At 43.7% G+C, this 18,696-nt stretch overlaps 1 protein-coding gene across 1 annotated transcript in view; it reads right to left on the bottom strand.

Annotated features, from left to right (window-relative positions):
• Positions 1 to 18,696, bottom strand: part of sdk2a (sidekick cell adhesion molecule 2a) — a 174,216-nt gene that overhangs the window by 43,066 nt on the left and 112,454 nt on the right. Inside the window, exons 12-18 of the mRNA XM_066642524.1 lie at positions 18,287 to 18,389; positions 13,529 to 13,705; positions 12,755 to 12,891; positions 12,021 to 12,168; positions 2,429 to 2,569; positions 1,191 to 1,372; positions 115 to 230 (exon numbers count right to left, since the gene is read on the bottom strand). Of these exons, the coding sequence (XP_066498621.1) occupies positions 115 to 230; positions 1,191 to 1,372; positions 2,429 to 2,569; positions 12,021 to 12,168; positions 12,755 to 12,891; positions 13,529 to 13,705; positions 18,287 to 18,389 (1,004 nt within the window). The remainder of the gene's footprint in view (positions 1 to 114; positions 231 to 1,190; positions 1,373 to 2,428; positions 2,570 to 12,020; positions 12,169 to 12,754; positions 12,892 to 13,528; positions 13,706 to 18,286; positions 18,390 to 18,696) is intronic.

The following is an 18,696-nucleotide window of genomic DNA, read 5'->3' as shown; positions in this document are numbered from 1 at the left end:
TCAGTTCATTGTGTTCCAGGTATTTTCAAATGTCAAAAAAAAAATGGAAAACGAAAAAGACACAAAATAGCTCTTTTGACTCTGAACACTAGAGAGCAGTAGGGAGGTGCTAACCTTATAGCCCTGGTTGATTCCGTTGATAAACTGAGGGCTTGGGGCGCTCCAAGTGAAACGGACTGTGGTGGAGTTGACAGCCTCGGCCTGGACGTTGCCGGGGGGAACCGTGGGCACTGTGAAGCATGGCCCATTTAAAAAGACAGCGATGAATGAGGAAAAAAAGGAGCAGAGTTAAGTGAGATTTAAAGGAGGGCAGAAACAGCACAAAAGATTTACAACTCAGGATGCAAGAATGTTTTATGACAAATGTTCCATTGAGAGGATCGATACTCTGTGTGTAGGTAACAGCACGGCCTCACAACTGTAGCTGCATGTTCGGATTCTGGACAAGCAAAACAGATGTACATTGTGGAAAAGAATATTAAAGTGCTGGCAACGTATCTACCAGTAAAACATGGTTAATTTACAGTTAATTTGATACTGTACAGTCATTTTACTGTATTTCTGTAGCATTAAAAGATCCACTACTGGCTTCAACCAGAGTCTTCTTCAGGCTACGTTCCAAAGTGGCCCAAAACCGATCTTTTTCTTCATATGTGACGCAGGTGTGTTCTTTGTGTCGCTGTGTGAACAGCACAAATCGCACTGAATCAGTGACTATTTAAGATCAGATTTGGGCCACTTTCAAATGTGCTACTAAGATCTGATCCATATCCGATCTATGACAATGCAACTCTCTCTAAACGGCCAGACCAGAATTCATGTGCCTTTTATGTCACTCCAGCCATTGAGAGTCTGAGGTGTTTAGGACACGGAAATGGACATTTCCTTCTGGTCATTGCCTGAAGCATCGTCCTTTTGCGTGAGTCAGTTTGGGAGTGTGATCTGTTTAACCTGATGTCAGATAGACAGCAGAACTATCAGATCTGATCACAAAATCAGATTTGGGCCACTGTTACCTGCTGTGTGAACATAGCCTCATACACCAATCACCTCAGCAACACTGACACAACCTCAGTACACACTGTACTTCCCCCTCAAATCTTGCATGTTGTGTATGACGGTAATGGACGGTATATATACGGTAACCTCACAAAATTTTGTTATTAAAATTGTCATTTGTCAGTCCTCACCTCCTTGTAGCGTCCACTCCGTGACCTTCTGGCTGAAGATGCCCTGACCTGCACCATTGTATGCAGCCACCTCGATCTCATAATTGGTCCATATGATGAGGTCCTCCAGCAGAAGGTTCGTCTGGTCTGGATTGGTGATGTTTTTGATCTGACAGTCCACTGGGAGACCTGACAGGCAGTACCTGGACCCATACAGTCAAACTGGGTGACACCGGGAGCACACAAACTAACAAAAGCAACAGCTCCAACAGCTTGCAATCATAACCTTGTTTCAGAAAGTGCTTCTTCCCAATTTATTCTGTAAAACTTTCAAAATGCACCAACAGAAAAGTCTGGGACTTAAGTCTTGTAACGTACATTTAAGATAAGAATTTTTATTTATGCCCCTCACCTAAGTTATTCATAGATATGGCTTTGTTTTGGACTGTGACGGCGTGCGCTATGAAAGGTTCATTCCAAAGTGACTAGAGACTCCTTTCAAGAACCTTCTATTGTCACAATATATTCTGTAGAGGGACGCTTTACATGTACAAAAATATATCAATGTCATATTATGATTAATACCACCTTTATTAGGGAAAGAAAACGTTTTCCATTATACATCAGCTGCTGTTCTTCTCAAAAACTCATTAAATTCAAAACTGCTACAGCATTTTGGAGTGAGACTATTCATTTAGTCCTGGGATTTGTTTGGAGCGATGCAGTCTCTACCTTTGTCTCGTTTCCTTTGTCAAGGTTTTCTGTTTGTTTCCTCTCAGCTCTGTTTTGAATGGCTGAGCACACGCTTGTGATTTACCCACTTTTTACTCATGCAGAGGATTCGCTGCTTCGTTCTGTGAATCACGATGACTTGTGGAACAACCCTCTAATAAAACCAACCGTGGGCATGGATCCACCTCCCGCCCCTTTGTCTCAGTTGGGGCTCGCTATGGCAATGAATGTGTCTATTATGTCCAATTTATATACAAGCTTGAGTCCCGGGGGGACATTAACTCTAACAGTACTCAGGTCCAATTTACACCATGCAGAGTTAAACGGGCCTCGGATGAACAATGCAAGAGTTAATTCCGTTCTGTTGGATTTACGGCATTGTGCTCCAGGTCCTGGTGGGACTGCTGCTCGGCTGACTGCGCACGAGTTCAGTAATTAAAGCTGAATTGAAGCCTACCTGTCTAACCCACTCCGATAGGAAGAGTGTGTTTGTGTGTGATGAAGTGTGTGTGGCTGTGGGCTCTCACCTGATGATGTAGCCCTGCAGTGGGCCGTTCTGGTGGCTCTCAGGGGGAGGCTGCCACTGGATCATAATGGACTGGTTAGTACGACCACTGGCGATGACCGTCTGGGGAGGGGCGCTGGGCGGCTCTTCGGGCAACGTCAGCCTGAGAAAAAAAATGGGATGGAGGCGGGTGTCATTAGGAGTTACTGATAAATCAATCTATCAGCTACTTAGCAGTGCTTCTGAACAACTGCAAACAAAGCTCCAAAACAGCTGGTAATGTGAAATGAAAACAGAAGCAGAAAGGAATCATTTGTAAATCCATTTTGACATAATAAAGAATAAATTGTGCTGGAGGTGTAATGTTTTATTCTGTTGACTTGTGTTGTTTGTTAGTATTAGACACCTGCAACATGTTCCAAAAAAAAAAAAACAGGACAGTGGCATTTTTTCATTCATTCATTCATTATCTGTAAGGGTCACGGTGGGTCCAGAGCCTACCTGGAATCATTGGGTGCAAGGCGGGAATACACCCTGGAGGGGGCGCCAGTCCTTCACAGGGCAACACACACTCATTCACGGTCACTTTTGAGTCGCCAATCCACTTACCAACGTGTGTTTTTGGACTGTGGGAGGAAACCAGAGCACCCGGAGGAAACCCACGCAGACACAGAGAGAACACACCACACTCCTCACAGACAGTCACCCAGAGGAAACCCACGCAGACACAGAGAGAACACACCACACTCCTCACAGACTGTCACCCGGAGGAAACCCACGCAGACACAGGGAGAACACACCACACTCCTCACAGACAGTCACCCGGAGGAAACCCACGCAGACACAGGGAGAACACACCACACTCCTCACAGACAGTCACCCGGAGCGAGACTTGAACCCACAACCTCCAGGTCCCTGGAGCTGTGTGACTGCGACATCTACCTGCTGCACCACTGTGCCGACCTACAGTGGCATTTTACACTTACAAAAAAAAAAAAAAGCAATAATGCTGTACCACATTACAAGAGTTCTAGAATAACAATAATCATCCAACGTTTTAAGTGCAATGAGTGATGGTAAGAATTTTAGATATTTCCCCTTCTACGGTGTAAAACACCATCAAAATATTCAGTGAATCTCTGTACATAAAGGGACAAGGGACAAATTTGTTAAACCAGAACAAACGCCAGTGGTAAAGACTCTATTAGCTGGTCTGAGGACAGCTCCTTCAATTAAAACCCTAAGACCAAAAATATAGCAATTGATTTCAGAAAGATTTTTTTCTCTCCCTCCACATTAGACACTTAATGCATTCTTAGGATGTTAAATTGTTTTAATATAAACTTGAAAATGACTGTTTTATTTAATAAGCCTTTTACAGAACCAGTTCTTTCTTCTACTCTGATTACATGGTAAGCTGACCGTGAAGAACAAAATACATCCAAATAACAGATGGGGAACTCCTTTGTAGAGTATTTAAAACCGGCAGGTTTTCTGCAGTTTGTAAGATAGAGCACCTACGTCATTTAGAACTTGATATTCTTCCCTCAGGGTGTAGATATAGGACTCCTCAAAATAGACCAAGGTATCGCTTTGTCTTTCAAGAAGTAGCAAATCCATCCATTCATCCATTATCTGTAACCCTTATCCAATTCAGGGACGCGGTGGGTCCAGAGCCTACCTGGAATCATTGGGCACAAGGCAGGAATACACCCTGGAGGGGTCGCCAGTCCTTCACAGGGCAACACACACACAAACTCATGGTCACTTTTGAGTCGCTAATCAACCTACCAACGTGTGTTTTTGGACTGTGGGAGGAAACCGGAGCACCCGCAGAAAACCACGCAGACACAGAGAGAACACACCACACTCCTCACAGACAGTCACTCGGAGGAAACCCACGCAGACACAGGGAGAACACACCACACTCCTCACAGACAGTCACCTGGAGGAAACCCACGCAGACAGAGGGAGAACACACCACACTCCTCACAGACACTCACCCGGAGGAAACCCACGCAGACACAGGGAGAACACACCACACTCCTCACAGACAGTCACCCGGAGGAAACCCACACAGACACAGGGAGAACACACCACACTCCTCACAGACAGTCTCCAGGAGGAAACCCACGCAGACACAGAGAGAACACACCACAGTCCTCACAGACCGGAGCAGGAATCGAACCCACAACCTCCAGGTCCCTGGAGCTGAGTGACTGCGACACTACCTGCTGCGCCACCTTGCCGCCGAAGTAGCAAATCTTAATATGCAAATGTAAACGTAGATATTTACGTATTGTAGGTATTGCGTGTGTGTATTTGTACAGATGTTCAACTGTATGTAAACCTCTTTATTCAATTCAACTTGACAATACCAGCTAAATCTTAACAGAGAAGGCCTACAACAGTGGAGCAGCTGAAGACGTCTGTAACAGACGGCTGGTGTCTTTTCCCCCAGTCACACAGTGAATGTCAAGCTGAGAAGGTGAAAGCTAACACATGCATCTGCATCGTTCTGAACTGCCGCTAGCACTGTGTAATTGGACAGGGATGAAACTCATCATCTCCCAGAGATAGGGCCAGTGGTGCTGCTCAGAAAACTTAACACTCCTATTGAAGTCAGTCCAGAAAATTAGACAAACATCTATCAAATTGTGTGTGTGTGTGGTGGTGTAAGCCCAGACACACCCCTCACACAAACACAAGAGCTTTGAGAGAGATCAGGCAACAGACTGTGATTTGTGAAAGAGTTCGGATCATTTCCAGTTTCTCCAGCGCCAACGGCACAGCCATTTACACCAGACTTTATCAATACAGTTTTCTCATTTCTAATTTAGAACACTTCAGAACTGGGAATGTAGTGATGAAGGGGGCACAGGAAGAAAAATAATAGAAAGAAAGAAAGGGAGAGACTAAAAAAGGACCAAAAAGGAAAGAAATAATGAGTGAGAAAGGGATGGAGAGATAGAGAGTGAGGGACAACAGACAAGGAGGGAGAGAAGGAGGGGGTGGGGACAGAGGAAAAACAGATAGAGTTTGCGGGGAAGTTATCAAAGAATGTTTCACTGTTTCATGTGAAAGTCTCTTTGGAGAAGCCAAAGTCTTCATCATAGGAAGATAAACACTAGGCCTTGCTCTGTGTTCTGTGCTCTCTGTCTCTCTTTGTGTGTGTGTGGATTTAAATGGCCAGAAAGGGGAGAGAATAACGATTGCGTCCCTGTCTTCTTCCACCGGTTTTTGCCACCTGAGTCCACAGCAAAAAGGCCTGGCTGTGAACGGCAGACCCGGGGAGACCCAGGGAGACCCTGAGAGCCGGGTTTCTAGCCGAGCATGATGATGATCAAAGGCGCCAACACAGAGAAGGAGGAAAAAAACTGAGCTAATGCCGGGGAGCAGGAAAAAGCAGCCGGGCTCTCCTTAAATCAATTTAAGTTGACATCTTGATTTCTCCTGGGTGAGAGAGCAGTTCTGGGGCCGAGATAAAAACGCGGCGCTTAGGATCAAAGGCGGATGCTTCGGAAGCTCGGCACTCTCAAAGCTGTTATGTCACCCCCCCAAGGACTCAGCACACACTCGCAGAGAATAGCCTGTGATCTGAGAGAGTGTGCAGGTATTAGAAGGAAGCTCTGGCAACCTGTGTTTAAGCAGATAAAGGCATATGGACTGTATTCGTTTGTATAGCGGAGGATGGCAGTATGAGGGAGTATATATTATACACTCGTCAGTACACCCCACTTGCCAATGCTTGGCATTGAGCATGTGATTGATGGAGTGTGCGTTGAAATGGTACAACGTGGATCAGACACCTATCTCGTTTGTCCATGTTGGAGATGTAAAGTCAGAGACAGAACTCATCTGTCGCTGCACAGTTCGTGTTAAGCGTCCTCTAGTCCTTCATCAGTGGACACAGGATGCTGTTGGCTGGATAATTTGGGTTGGTGGACTATTCTCAGTCCAGCAGGGGGTTAAAATCTTCAGCAGTACTGCTGTATCTGATCCACTCGTTCCATCACATCACACACTAACACATCACCACTTCATCAGTGTCACTGGAGCCAAATGAAACCTTCTCGTGGTGGACCAGTGAGGGTCCTGATCACTGAAAAGCACGGTGCAAGGGAGCTTGCAATGCATGCAGAGCAACAGATGGACTACCATCAGACAGAATGGACAGTGAGCCTAGAAACAAGCAGGTGGTTTTAAAGCTAAGGCTACAGGGTGGGCCATTTATATGGATACACCTTAATAAAATGGGAATGGTTGGTGATATTAACTTCCTGTTTGTGGCAGGAAGGAGGGAAACTTTTCAAAATGGGTGGTGACTGTGGCGGCCATTTTGAAGTCGGCCATTTTGTATCCAACTTTTGTTTTTTCAATGGGAAGAGGGCCATGTGACACATCAAACTTATTGGGAATTTCACAAGAAAAAAAATGGTGGGCTCGATGTTAAACAAACCAAATTTGGATCTAAAATGGCTGACTTCAAAATGGCCGCCATGGTCACCACCCAACTTGCAAAGTTTCCCCCCTCCCATATACTAATGTGCCACAAACAGGAAGTTAATATCACCAACCATTCTCATTTTATAAAGAAGTATCCATATAAATGGCCCACCCTGTATTTATATATGTGTTGTACAGACTGAGAAATTAATATACTACATGGCCATATGTTTGGAGGCGTTTACTCAGCCAACATATCTGCTGAAATGAATAGTGCTGCTAAATAGATTGTTCCCTTTTGCCACAGTAACAGCTTCTACTTTGTTGATCACAATCTCCACACCAAATTCATCCCAAGTGAAATGAATGGTGCTTAATCACTCTAAAAAAATACAGTTCTTCCGTTGCAGAGCTGCCGTTTTTTTAATCTATTTAGTAGTTGTTTGGCACTAGGTATGGTGACCTTAGGTTCCTTTGCAGATTCTTCTGAGCATCCCATTTTATCTGATGCTTTTCTATGGAGAAGACCAACTGTGCATGCATAATTTAACACATCTCCCCAATAGGTGCGCATTAAAGCAGCTGAATACATTAATTAAAAGCGTATGTTTTGAATCTTTAAGAATGTTCAACAACCTCGTCCAATCCTTACCTGTATACACACTCATTTACACGAGATACGAACGAGTCTTTTAACATTTTAAGAGACACTGCTGAGAAGTTTGGGATCCATGGTTTTCAATAATATAAAAGCAATTTGGTTTCAGATAAATGCATGAATTGATTCTAATACGCTTGCTCTGTGCAACCTCACAGGTTTGAAATAATGAGTAAGAAGCTAGCAAGCTGTAAAAAGATTTATTCAGATGTATTCAGAATGATAAACAGAGCTGCAATCTTTAAATGCCTGAGAATGCTGTATGGCATCGAGGATTAGGTTCTAATAAAAATTAATATGCAGCACGCCTCCTGTTCAAATGTGGTGATCAAATCTCTAGGCAGATTATTCGACAAGAACGAATTGTAAACATATAATTACGGAATATTATTTATCATAATGATATTTTACTGTTACAAACTTACTTCAAATGTTGAATTAGAAATGATGAAATACAACTTAAACTATTATATTTATAGAGCACGTTTGAAAACAACAAAAATTGACCAAAGTGCTGCCCAACGAACAGCGCAAACGGCAAAACATAAAACACAAATGTGTGAGGCTTTACGCTGAACGTTGGAACACTTCTTCAGAGATTTGGTGGCATTCTGCCAGTAGAGCTTTGGGTGAGGTCAGATACTGATGTTGGATGAAATTTTCTGGATCAGAAACACCACACCAACTCATCCCTGAAGTCATAGATAGAGCTCCAGTGTTTGACAGCTCAGTGCTGGGGGGCTTTCTACTCCTCTATCCGAGACTTGGCATGAGGCCATGCGGAACCTTCGGAGACTGTATCAGCTGTTGTTTCACCTATGACTGGGTTCATCGTATAATAGAAGAATTCGCTCATTATAAGAGGAGGGCCTGCAAAATTCAGGATGTAGTGTATGTCTACATAAGCCTACAAATATTAACATAAGCGATTCCTAACGTCTGAGAGGCGGTGTACTGTAACTGGTTGCATGAGCTGGGTTGTGTGTATGTGTCTGCGTCAGCACTGCATTGAATCCCAAGTCGCGCTTCAAACTTTGCCCAAGAGCACGGCTTGGTGTTGCAGCATCAAGCTTGAAAGAATTCTTTATAATGTCATAGAGGAGCAGCCTTCTGACTTACTTTGCCTTTTCAGGCCTTCCTTCTTGACTGAGGGTTGCATCAGCACTGAGTCTTGCAGCTTTGCTCCCTTTTAAATATTTTGCAGCTCCCTGTTTGAAGAGCTTTCTCTCGCTGTAGACAGCTGGGTCAGAGCTTTTGCCTTTCTGGGTGGCAGGATATTGATTCGCTATAGCAGGATATTGCAGTCCGACGGAGATGTTTACTTTATCTCATGCCTTTTTTGGGGGGGAAGAAATATAAAAAAATATATATCTGATCCCGGCTTGATTTCTGATTTTCAATAAACATCATCATCAACTCTGTCGCGTCCAATCGCGCTCGTCAGGCGGGCATCGAACTGATTTGAGAAGCCGTTTAAGCGAGCCGTGCTCTGAATATTTTTCGAGCCAAACCCAGGGTTGGGTGACTTTGATAGGCAAATATGCCACAGATCAGAACACGAGACCATTAATATTAATCCACGACACATCAAATCCGTGTTAAACTGTTGCCTGACGTGCATAATCCGAAGTATTGTGGAACACTCCCTCGGGGCTCTTTCTTAGGTGATGATATGTAAGTGTGTATATGTCTAAGCGCATGTGCTCCTTTACTTAGACGTCAGGATAGATCCCATGGGATCAGGGTGCGTTTTTTTTGAAGGAGAAACTGCCTCTGAAACTCCACTAGACGCCAGCTTTCAGACACAAGCGCATAAATATCCACCAGCACTTCAGCATCCTGGCTAGCAAGCACCACTTCCTCCTCTACACTGGAATACTGCCCCCCCCCCCTCTCCCACTACCTCCAACATGAAAGCTTTCTGCTTCTTTCATCAGGGCCTTTGTGTGTGTCCTTGTGTGCTTAAGTGCAAGGCTACATGGGGATTGTGGCCCCCGCTCTTTGTTTTCCCGCCACGCGCTAAGTCCCCAGTGAAAATGCCACACTTGGTCCTGGCTGAATCTCCCAGCTTGAAGCTCAGGGATTACAAGCACTCAGGCACAATAGGAAAAAGCAAGGCCCTTAATTGCCCTGACTGCACCCCAATACGTAGATGATTAAGTCGCTCCAAGCCAGGCTAGTGTCCTGCAGCTTGTTTTCTGTAGCTTAATTATATACAGTAGGGTTATTATTAAACACCAGCCATTTTATTCTATACATCTGCTATTTAGGAGATCTTTCAAACATTAGAACACTTGTCAATCACACACCACACCATCAATGAACACTAAAATCCTGCTATCACCGACAAAACATTGTTTGAATGTTCCATTCTCCCTACAGTGGAGACAACAAAATGATTTCAATGCTTGTTTTTAATGGCACACTAATCAAACCAAGCATTTAACATGTGTTAGGTTCTTTGAGCGATGCCATAGAAGAACCACTTTGGTTTCCATGAAGAACCTGGTTCTTTATGAACCCATATCTGGTTCGTGTATGGCATCACTCAAAGAACGGTTTGGAGCTCCTTTATTTTTAAGAGTGTATAAGTGTATCAGATGCAACAGCGTTGATAGGGTTTTAATCACTTGAATGTCTCTACTGGCCTGAGAACAGTGCACATAAATATGAACCCAGTAGAGATCCTGTGGTCAGAAACTGTGCCAGAGGCTACCACTGACTAATGGCACGACGAAAAATATGATCGATACTTTCAAACAGTATATCCATACCAGCAAGGTACAATACTGACCACCCACTTTTATTGAATTATTCCTACACTGTGGTGGTACCTTTTGCTGTCACTAGAAGTCCACGCAAGGGCACATATTTTGTACTTTTAGTTAGGGAACATAACTGTACTATGGTCTATGTTAATTGTAGATTTAAAATTACACTGATTTCATACACCCCACTTCATCAGGAGTTATTTTCTGTTTTTAAGACTTGACTTCCACATCGGGGAAATTCACTTGTTACAGCAGCACATAAATTTAAGAAGTGGGGAAAAAAGAGTAATGCAATAAAAAAGACTTAGAGGAGAAAAAGACTTAAAAACTCACATACTCACAAACATATAACCCATACAACTATACAGAGATGGTTACACGTGAGAAGTTATTGCACATGATTATTCGCATTGTTGGGAAAGGGCAGAGGTTGTAATACTGGGAGTGCAAAGACAGATAATGGTATATATTACATATGGTGAGTGTTGTATAATCTAACAGCAGTAGGTATGAATGACCTTCGGTATTTCTCTTTCCTACACTGAAGGTGTAACAGTCGTCTGCTAAAGGAGCTGCTCAAGTCGCATATAAGGGATGAGAGGGGTTATCCACAATATCAGTTTTGCTAGCATTCTAAGCAGTCTAAGACTGAGCCAGCCCTTCTGACCTATTTATTCAGCCTCTTCCTGTCCCTATCAGAGTTCCACAGCCCCAACAGACCACAGCGTAGAAGATCACCGAAGCCACCACAGAGTCGTAAAAAGTCCTTAGCAGTGTCCTGCACACCCCAGAGGACCTCAGCCTCCTCAGCAAGTGGAGACGACTTTGTCCCTTCTTGTACAAGACATCTGTGTTTATTGACCAGTCCAGTTTATACGCCCAGGTATTTATTCTCCTTCACAATCTCAATGTCCACACCCTGGATGTTCACTTTTTGTATTTATTTTACAGAATTCTACAAATATTAAATATAAAAATGAAATCAAATGGAATATACCTTTACAGAAAACACCTGGACTTTAAAAACACTCTTGTACCTTTAAAGGTGCATTTACTCCGTTTCTACCTTTGGTGACAGTAATGTATCTGTATAGTACCTTTTTTCTGAGAGTGTACACATCCTTTTAGATCCAAACATCTAGATCCGTAATCAAAGACTGAATGGTCCTATTCGCTCTAGTCCTTTTCATAATTCTGTAACTCCATTTTCTAAATCTACTGCTTTTTCACATCATTCCATTGACTTTCTCCTTCCTTGTGTAAACAGGTTATCTAACATCAAATCTACCTAGAAATATCACCTGAAAAAAGAAAAACCTTGAATCTAAAGGCCATTTTGGCAGGAAATAAAGGGTCACTGAATTTTGCACAGAACTGGAGGTGTACGCCTGATAAAATGGCCAATATCAGGAAGGTGGATGTACCTAATATATGGGCAATTCTGTTTATGTACCATGAAATTACATATACAAAATGAAATGAAATGGCACCCCCACCCCCCACCCCCAGAACGGTTTCTTATCATTTTTCCTTTGACCAATCCACCTCCCTGTGGCTCCTGTCCTTTTCTTTTCAGTCCATGTCTGCCTTTGTCCACTATTTCTACGGTCAATTCAGTTTTGGATTTGCCCTTATCTTAAATAAGAAAAAAAAACTGTTGAGTTTCTGTCAAGCTGTCAGTTCTAACAAAGTGCTAATGGTAAAAAAGGAAAAGAAAAAAGAGAGTGTTGTCAACTGACCGCTCCGTCTCCCGGCTGAACTGGCCCTTGCCCACGTCATTGACAGCACACAGGCGGAACTGGTAGGAGCGGGCAGGGATGAGACCACCCACTGTGACACTGGTTGCCTCTGGTTCAATGTTGGCCAAGAGCACTGTCCAAGGAGCATCTGACCCACAGAGAAAGAGACACAGGTACACACAGAGGGTACAGTGGTCAGTAGTCAAGCAGAAGCAAATGGGTCTGGTCCTGGAGAGCCAATGCCCACAATTTGGTCATATCCCTGTTCCAAATCACCTGTGAAACCTGGCAACTGCTGGATTTGAATCAAGAATATCTGAACACAGACACATCCAAACGAAGCCAACGTCAAAATAAACACGTAAAACTATATAGGCTACAATTAAAGAAATGTGTGTCTTGGACTATATCAATGATGCACTCTATATGGCTGTCATTAACGTCATTCATACAAAATAGCAGAAGGAAAGGGAGGTAGCTATGCTGAATATCTATTTCTGTATCACAATGCCATACCATTTCAACCCAAATGTAATGGTGTTTCTCCATCACATCGCTTTATATGCCCCCAGCCCATGATTTGCAGTGAACACTGTGATGCACGGCTGCTCCAGATTGGCCCATTTCATTTGATCATTTTCACAAATTATAAGAAATATCTATAAACTTTTGCAGGCATTTTGCACTTGTTTCATTGTTCAAGGCTTTTCTGGCATTCTCCACGGTTCACTCACTATTCTCTGACACCTCCAGGATGTAGCGGATGAGGGGGCTGTTGCCATCAAATGCCTGAGCCCATGTCAGGTTGATGGAGCGCTTCTCTGTAGAGCTGTACGTAGCGATAGGGTTCTCAGGAGAATGGGGCAGCTGTCTGCAGGAGGAAGAACCACAGAGACAAACTGAATAAGTCAGTGGTCACATTTTAATGTCCGTAACATATTTTGGCCAGGCAGGAATACTAATATCAGGATCCTGAACATCACAAGAGCTGTAGTGCGTTTTGTTAAACACGTGTGAGTGAGTTAAGAACCCCCAGGTCCACCAAGAGCTTCTAAAGATTGTTACTAATATTCAGGCTGATAAACATTAACCATCTGTACAGTAGAAAGCGTTAAGTTCATCTGAATAAGTGCTGATCCATCATTGGAAAACAAATACTGAAAATGCAGCATTAAATCACAGAAACAAATTAACTATTAAAGCAATATCGATTTTAAAAATAACCTTGGGAAGAGGCCGAGTTTGTCTTTGTGCTGACCTCTCGAATAAGACAACATTCAACGGTCATGACACTCTCCCAGCGTCCCATTACCTCTAGTTTTGACATGTGCAGGATGGAGAAAGCTACAATGCTCCCTGACCCGCAGTGTCAGAGAGATCGAACAAGTAGGAAATCTATAATGCAAAGAGGCAGAAAGTGGAGCTAACAAAGTCGAGAAAAGTGCGTGGCGGTCTATAATGTGCTAAGGGGGATGGAAAGACGGAAAGGAAGGAGAGAGAGTTCAGACCTGACTCTGAGGTAAGCACTGCGAGAGTCGTTGCCCCCAACAGAGGTCACTTTGCAGGTGTAGGTCCCAATGTCTCCTGACCACGTCTGGGAAATGTGCAGCGTGCCGTTGGGGTCCATACGGAGGCGTGGGCTTGTCTTCACATCTATTGGCAGGCCGCCTTTCTCCCATATGTGTCTGGACAAGGAAAAAGAACAATGGGTACATACTACAAAACAAGCTATGGCCAACTGAGGCACTCATGGTTCTGTAGATGTAAGCAATAATAAGTAATGCATGCAGGAATGCCGACGACGGCTTGAACTCAGTGGAACTCAACTGCCCGCAAGTAAGTTCAGACTCAAACTCGATGTAACTGAGGGTGGTATGAAGGTTAAATCAGGTAGAGGTCTAAATTCTGTCCACTTTGGGTTTATTCAGGGTCAAACCTAATTGTTTTCTTGGTTTGAGGTGAATTTTTTATGTGACCAGGTCAGTTTAACCTCTTGATGCTTTTAAAACACAAATCTGACAATGTGTTTCAGGCTGCGTTAGGCTTGAGCTGAAACGTTGATGCTTTGGCTTAATTTGGACCAGGTTCAGACCAAAGTCCATGCCCAAATAATGGTGTGAAAAAAGTGTTTGACCCCTTCATGATCTCTTTTTTTTATTATTTTTTGCCTGTCAAAGGCAAGTTTATTTATAGAGCGCCCTTCAAACAAAAGCAATTCAAAGTGCTTTACAGAAGAAACATTTAAATTAAAAGCAACTCTTACTATGTTTCAGATCATCAAACAAATTTAAATATTAGTCAAAGACAACACAAGTAAACACAAAATGCAGTTTTTAAATGATGGTTTTTATTATTAAAAATCCAAACCTACATGATTCTGTGTGAAAAAGTGTTGGCCCCTAAACCTAGTAACTGACTGGGCCACCCTTAGCAGCAACAACTGCAATCAAGCGCTTGTGGTAACTTGCAATGAGTCTTTCACAGCGCTGTGGAGGAATTGTGGCCCACTCATCTTTACAGAATTGTTGTAATTCAGCCACGTTGGAGGGTTTGGGCATGAACCTCCTTTTTAAGGTCATGCCACAGCATCTCAATAGGATTCAGGTCAGGAATTTGACTAGGCCACTCCACAGTCTTCACTTTGTTGTTCTTCAGCCATTCAGAGGTGGACTTGCTGGTGTGTTGTGGATCATTGTCTTGCTGCAGAACCCAAGCTGGTTTCCTTCAGGATTGTATGGAAGACAGCGGAATTCATGGTTCTGTTTATCACAGCAAAACAGCCCCAGACCATCACACTACCACCACCATGTTTTACTGTAGGTATGATGCTGTTTTTCCTGAAATGCAGTGATATTTTTACACCAGATGTAATGGGACACACACCTTCCAAAAAGTTAAACTCTTGTCTTGTCAGTTCACAGAGTATCAAGATGTCTTCTGGCAAAACTGAGACAATCCTTAAATGTTCTTTTTGCTCAGCAGTAGTTTTCGTCTTTGCACTCTGCCATGCAGGCCTTTTTCTTATGGTGGAGTCATGAATGCTGTCCTTAACTGAGGTAAGTGAGGCCTGCGGTTCTTTGGATGTTGTTCAGGGGTCTCTTGAATGAGTTGTCGCTGCTCTCCTGGGGTAATTTTGCTCGGCCGGCCACTCGTGGGAAGGTTCGCCACCGTTTTCACCATTTGTGGATAATGGCTCTCGCTGTGGTTCGCTGGAGTCCCAAAACTTTAGAATTAGCTTCATAACATTTTCCAAACTGAGATCTCAGTTACATTCTTTCCCATTTGTTCCTGAATTTCTTTGGCTCTTGGCATGATGTCTAGCTTTTGAGGACCTTTTGGTCTACTTTGCTTTGTCAGGCAGGTCCTATTTAAATGATTTCTTGATTGAGAACTGGTGTGTGGCAGTAATCACGCCTGGGTGTGGATAGAGAAATTGAACTCAGGTGTGATAAAGTACAGTGATGCTTTAACTGGGGGGTAAACACTTTTTCACACAGGACCATGTAGGTTTGAATATTGTTTCTCCCTTAATAATAAAAACCTTAATCTAAAAACTGCATTTTGTGTTTACCTGTGTTGTCTTTGACTAATATTTAAATTTGTTTGATGATCTGAAACATTTAAGAATGACAAACATGCAAAAAGAAACATGCATAAAACAAGTACAAATGTGTTAATTGTGACACACAAACACAATAAATGACATGCAGTATATATTTACAAAAAATATGTATACAGCATGTAATATACTCATTCATTCATTTTCTATAACCACTTATCCAGGTCAGTGTCGTGGTGGGTCTGTAGCCTACCAGGAACACACGCCGGGGTGGGGGACAAAAGGGGGATTTTTGAGTCGCCAATCCACCTACCAGTGGTTTTTGGACTGTGGGAGGAAACTGAAGCACCCGGAGGAAACCCACACAGACACAGGGAGAACACACCACACACCTCACAGACAGTCACTTGGAGGAAACCCACACAGACACAGGGAGAACACACCACACTCCTCACAGACAGTCACCCGGAGGAAACCCACACAGACACAGGGAGAACACACCACACTCCTCACAGACAGTCACCCGGAGGAAACCCACGCAGACACAGAGAGAACACACCACACTCCTCACAGACAGTCACCCGGAGGAAACCCATGCAGACACAGAGAGAACACACCACACTCCTCACAGACAGTCACTCGAAGGAAACCCACGCAGACACAGAGAGAACACACCACACTCCTCACAGACAGTCACCCGGAGGAAACCCACGCGGACACAGAGAGAACACACCACACTCCTCACAGACAGTCACCCGGAGGAAACCCACGCAGACACAGAGAGAACACACCACACTCCTCACAGACAGTCACCCGGAGGAAACCCATGCAGACACAGAGAGAACACACCACACTCCTCACAGACAGTCACTCGAAGGAAACCCACGCAGACACAGAGAGAACACACCACACTCCTCACAGACAGTCACCCGGAGGAAACCCACGCGGACACAGAGAGAACACACCACACTCCTCACAGACAGTCACCCGGAGGAAACCCACGCAGACACAGAGAGAACACACCACACTCCTCACAGACAGTCACCCGGAGGAAACCCATGCAGACACAGAGAGAACACACCACACTCCTCACAGACAGTCACCCGGAGGAAACCCATGCAGACACAGGGAGAACACACCACACTCCTCACAGACAGTCACTCGACGGAAACCCATGCAGACACAGAGAGAACACACCACACTCCTCACAGACAGTCACCCGGAGGAAACCCACGCGGACACAGAGAGAACACACCACACTCCTCACAGACAGTCACCCGGAGGAAACCCACGCAGACACAGAGAGAACACACCACACTCCTCACAGACAGTCACCCGGAGGAAACCCACGCAGACACAGAGAGAACACACCACACTCCTCACAGACAGTCACCCGGAGGAAACCCATGCAGACACAGAGAGAACACACCACACTCCTCACAGACAGTCACCCGGAGGAAACCCATGCAGACACAGGGAGAACACACCACACTTCTCACAGACAGTCACCCGGAGTGGGACTTGAACCCACAACCTCCAGGTCCCTGGTAGCGTCACTACCTGCTGCGCCACCCTATGTAATATACACACATATATTTTATCATAAGCAAGCTCTCGTACACACAAAAACAAGCATATATATATATATATATACACACACACAAAATGCATCCTGACACATGCATACAAACAAACCCACAAATATATTGGCATGCAAGAACATAAACACACAGATCAAGCATGTATAATCTCATCTGGCATGTAAACACACATACACATGCACTCACTCACACAACAAGCATATATAATATACACTGGCACACAAAAACACACTCACACACACATTTTAATTGGAGCTGCATCGACTCCCTGGTTTAATCTCCTGTGTCTTGTGTTTAATTAAAGTCTGCATCTAAGTTATTGCTCTGTTTACATATTCATCTGTTTCCCTCGATCAAATCAATAAGAGCGGCTCAGCAGGTGACAGCTAAATCAACTCTTATGAGACTGAGCGCAATAAAGAGACTGCCAAGACTGAGTGAGTGAGTTACTGTTGATCAGAGATGAGAGAGAGAGAGAGAGTGAGGGCTAGAGAGAGAAGGAAAATAAAAGAAGAACTCTCCTTAATATCTCTGTAGTTTCACCTAGACAACAATGAGATCCGAGATTTTGGCTTAAGTCTCCTGCTGCTCAGATTTAGAACTCCTGAGAAATCTCTCGCATGTCTCTTCCTGAATTTTAGTTGACTCCTCAGTGACGTCTCATTCCGGGCTCAGATGTGTGGTTCTTAGTTTTGATGACGTAAACAACTTGAATCATTCGTTATTCACTGGACCTGACATATCTTTCAGCGCATGCTCTTTCTCTCTAACACTATCTCTCATCAGGAATAGCAGGAGAATCAATATTAAGTGTGCTGAGTCATTAATGAACAACTTCTAAGCAGTAAAACTCTTCTCTGGGCTGAGACAGAAGGAGATTACAGAGAGTACATAAAAGAGAGAGAGAGTACAGATAGAGGAGAGGGACAAAAATGACGTCTTGACAAGTGGATTCATCTTAAATCTAGTTCATATCTGCTCAATGTTTAATGCCAAGTGATCATTTCACATGATACATTTACTTTAAACTAGTAAATAAAGTCTATAACAATAAGAAAATATACGGATAATATCTAAGATGATTTCACTGGGCTGTGAAAGTTTACCTGACTGTAACACTGGGGTCATGGGTCACTCCGCAGGACATGGAGGCTTTGGTGCCCTTGATGACGCTCTGGTCCTGTGGAAGGTTGGTGATGCGGGTTCGAGCTGAGGAGAATGCACAAATACCAACATCACATGTGCGTCTGTGTCAGCTTTCTCCAGGCATTAACCCTTTAATCGTCATCATGTATTGTTTTTGTCTTTTTGCCTTAGGCTCATGCATGTGGTTTAAAGTACTGAGGTCAATTCTTTAGACTCTCTACCCTCTATCCCTTAGAGCAGGGGTCGGCAACCTTTACCACTCAGAGCTATTTGGACCCATTTCACACAGTAAAGATAACACTGGGAGCCACAAAACCTTTTTGAAATTATAAATGAAATAACACTGCGTATAACAGGGTTTTTTGCCTTT

Source organism: Hoplias malabaricus, chromosome 13 (assembly GCF_029633855.1).
Source record: "Hoplias malabaricus isolate fHopMal1 chromosome 13, fHopMal1.hap1, whole genome shotgun sequence".
Lineage (NCBI taxonomy): Eukaryota > Metazoa > Chordata > Actinopteri > Characiformes > Erythrinidae > Hoplias > Hoplias malabaricus.
Note: the sequence above shows the minus strand (reverse complement) of the source record. Positions and strands in the feature narration are given on the sequence as shown.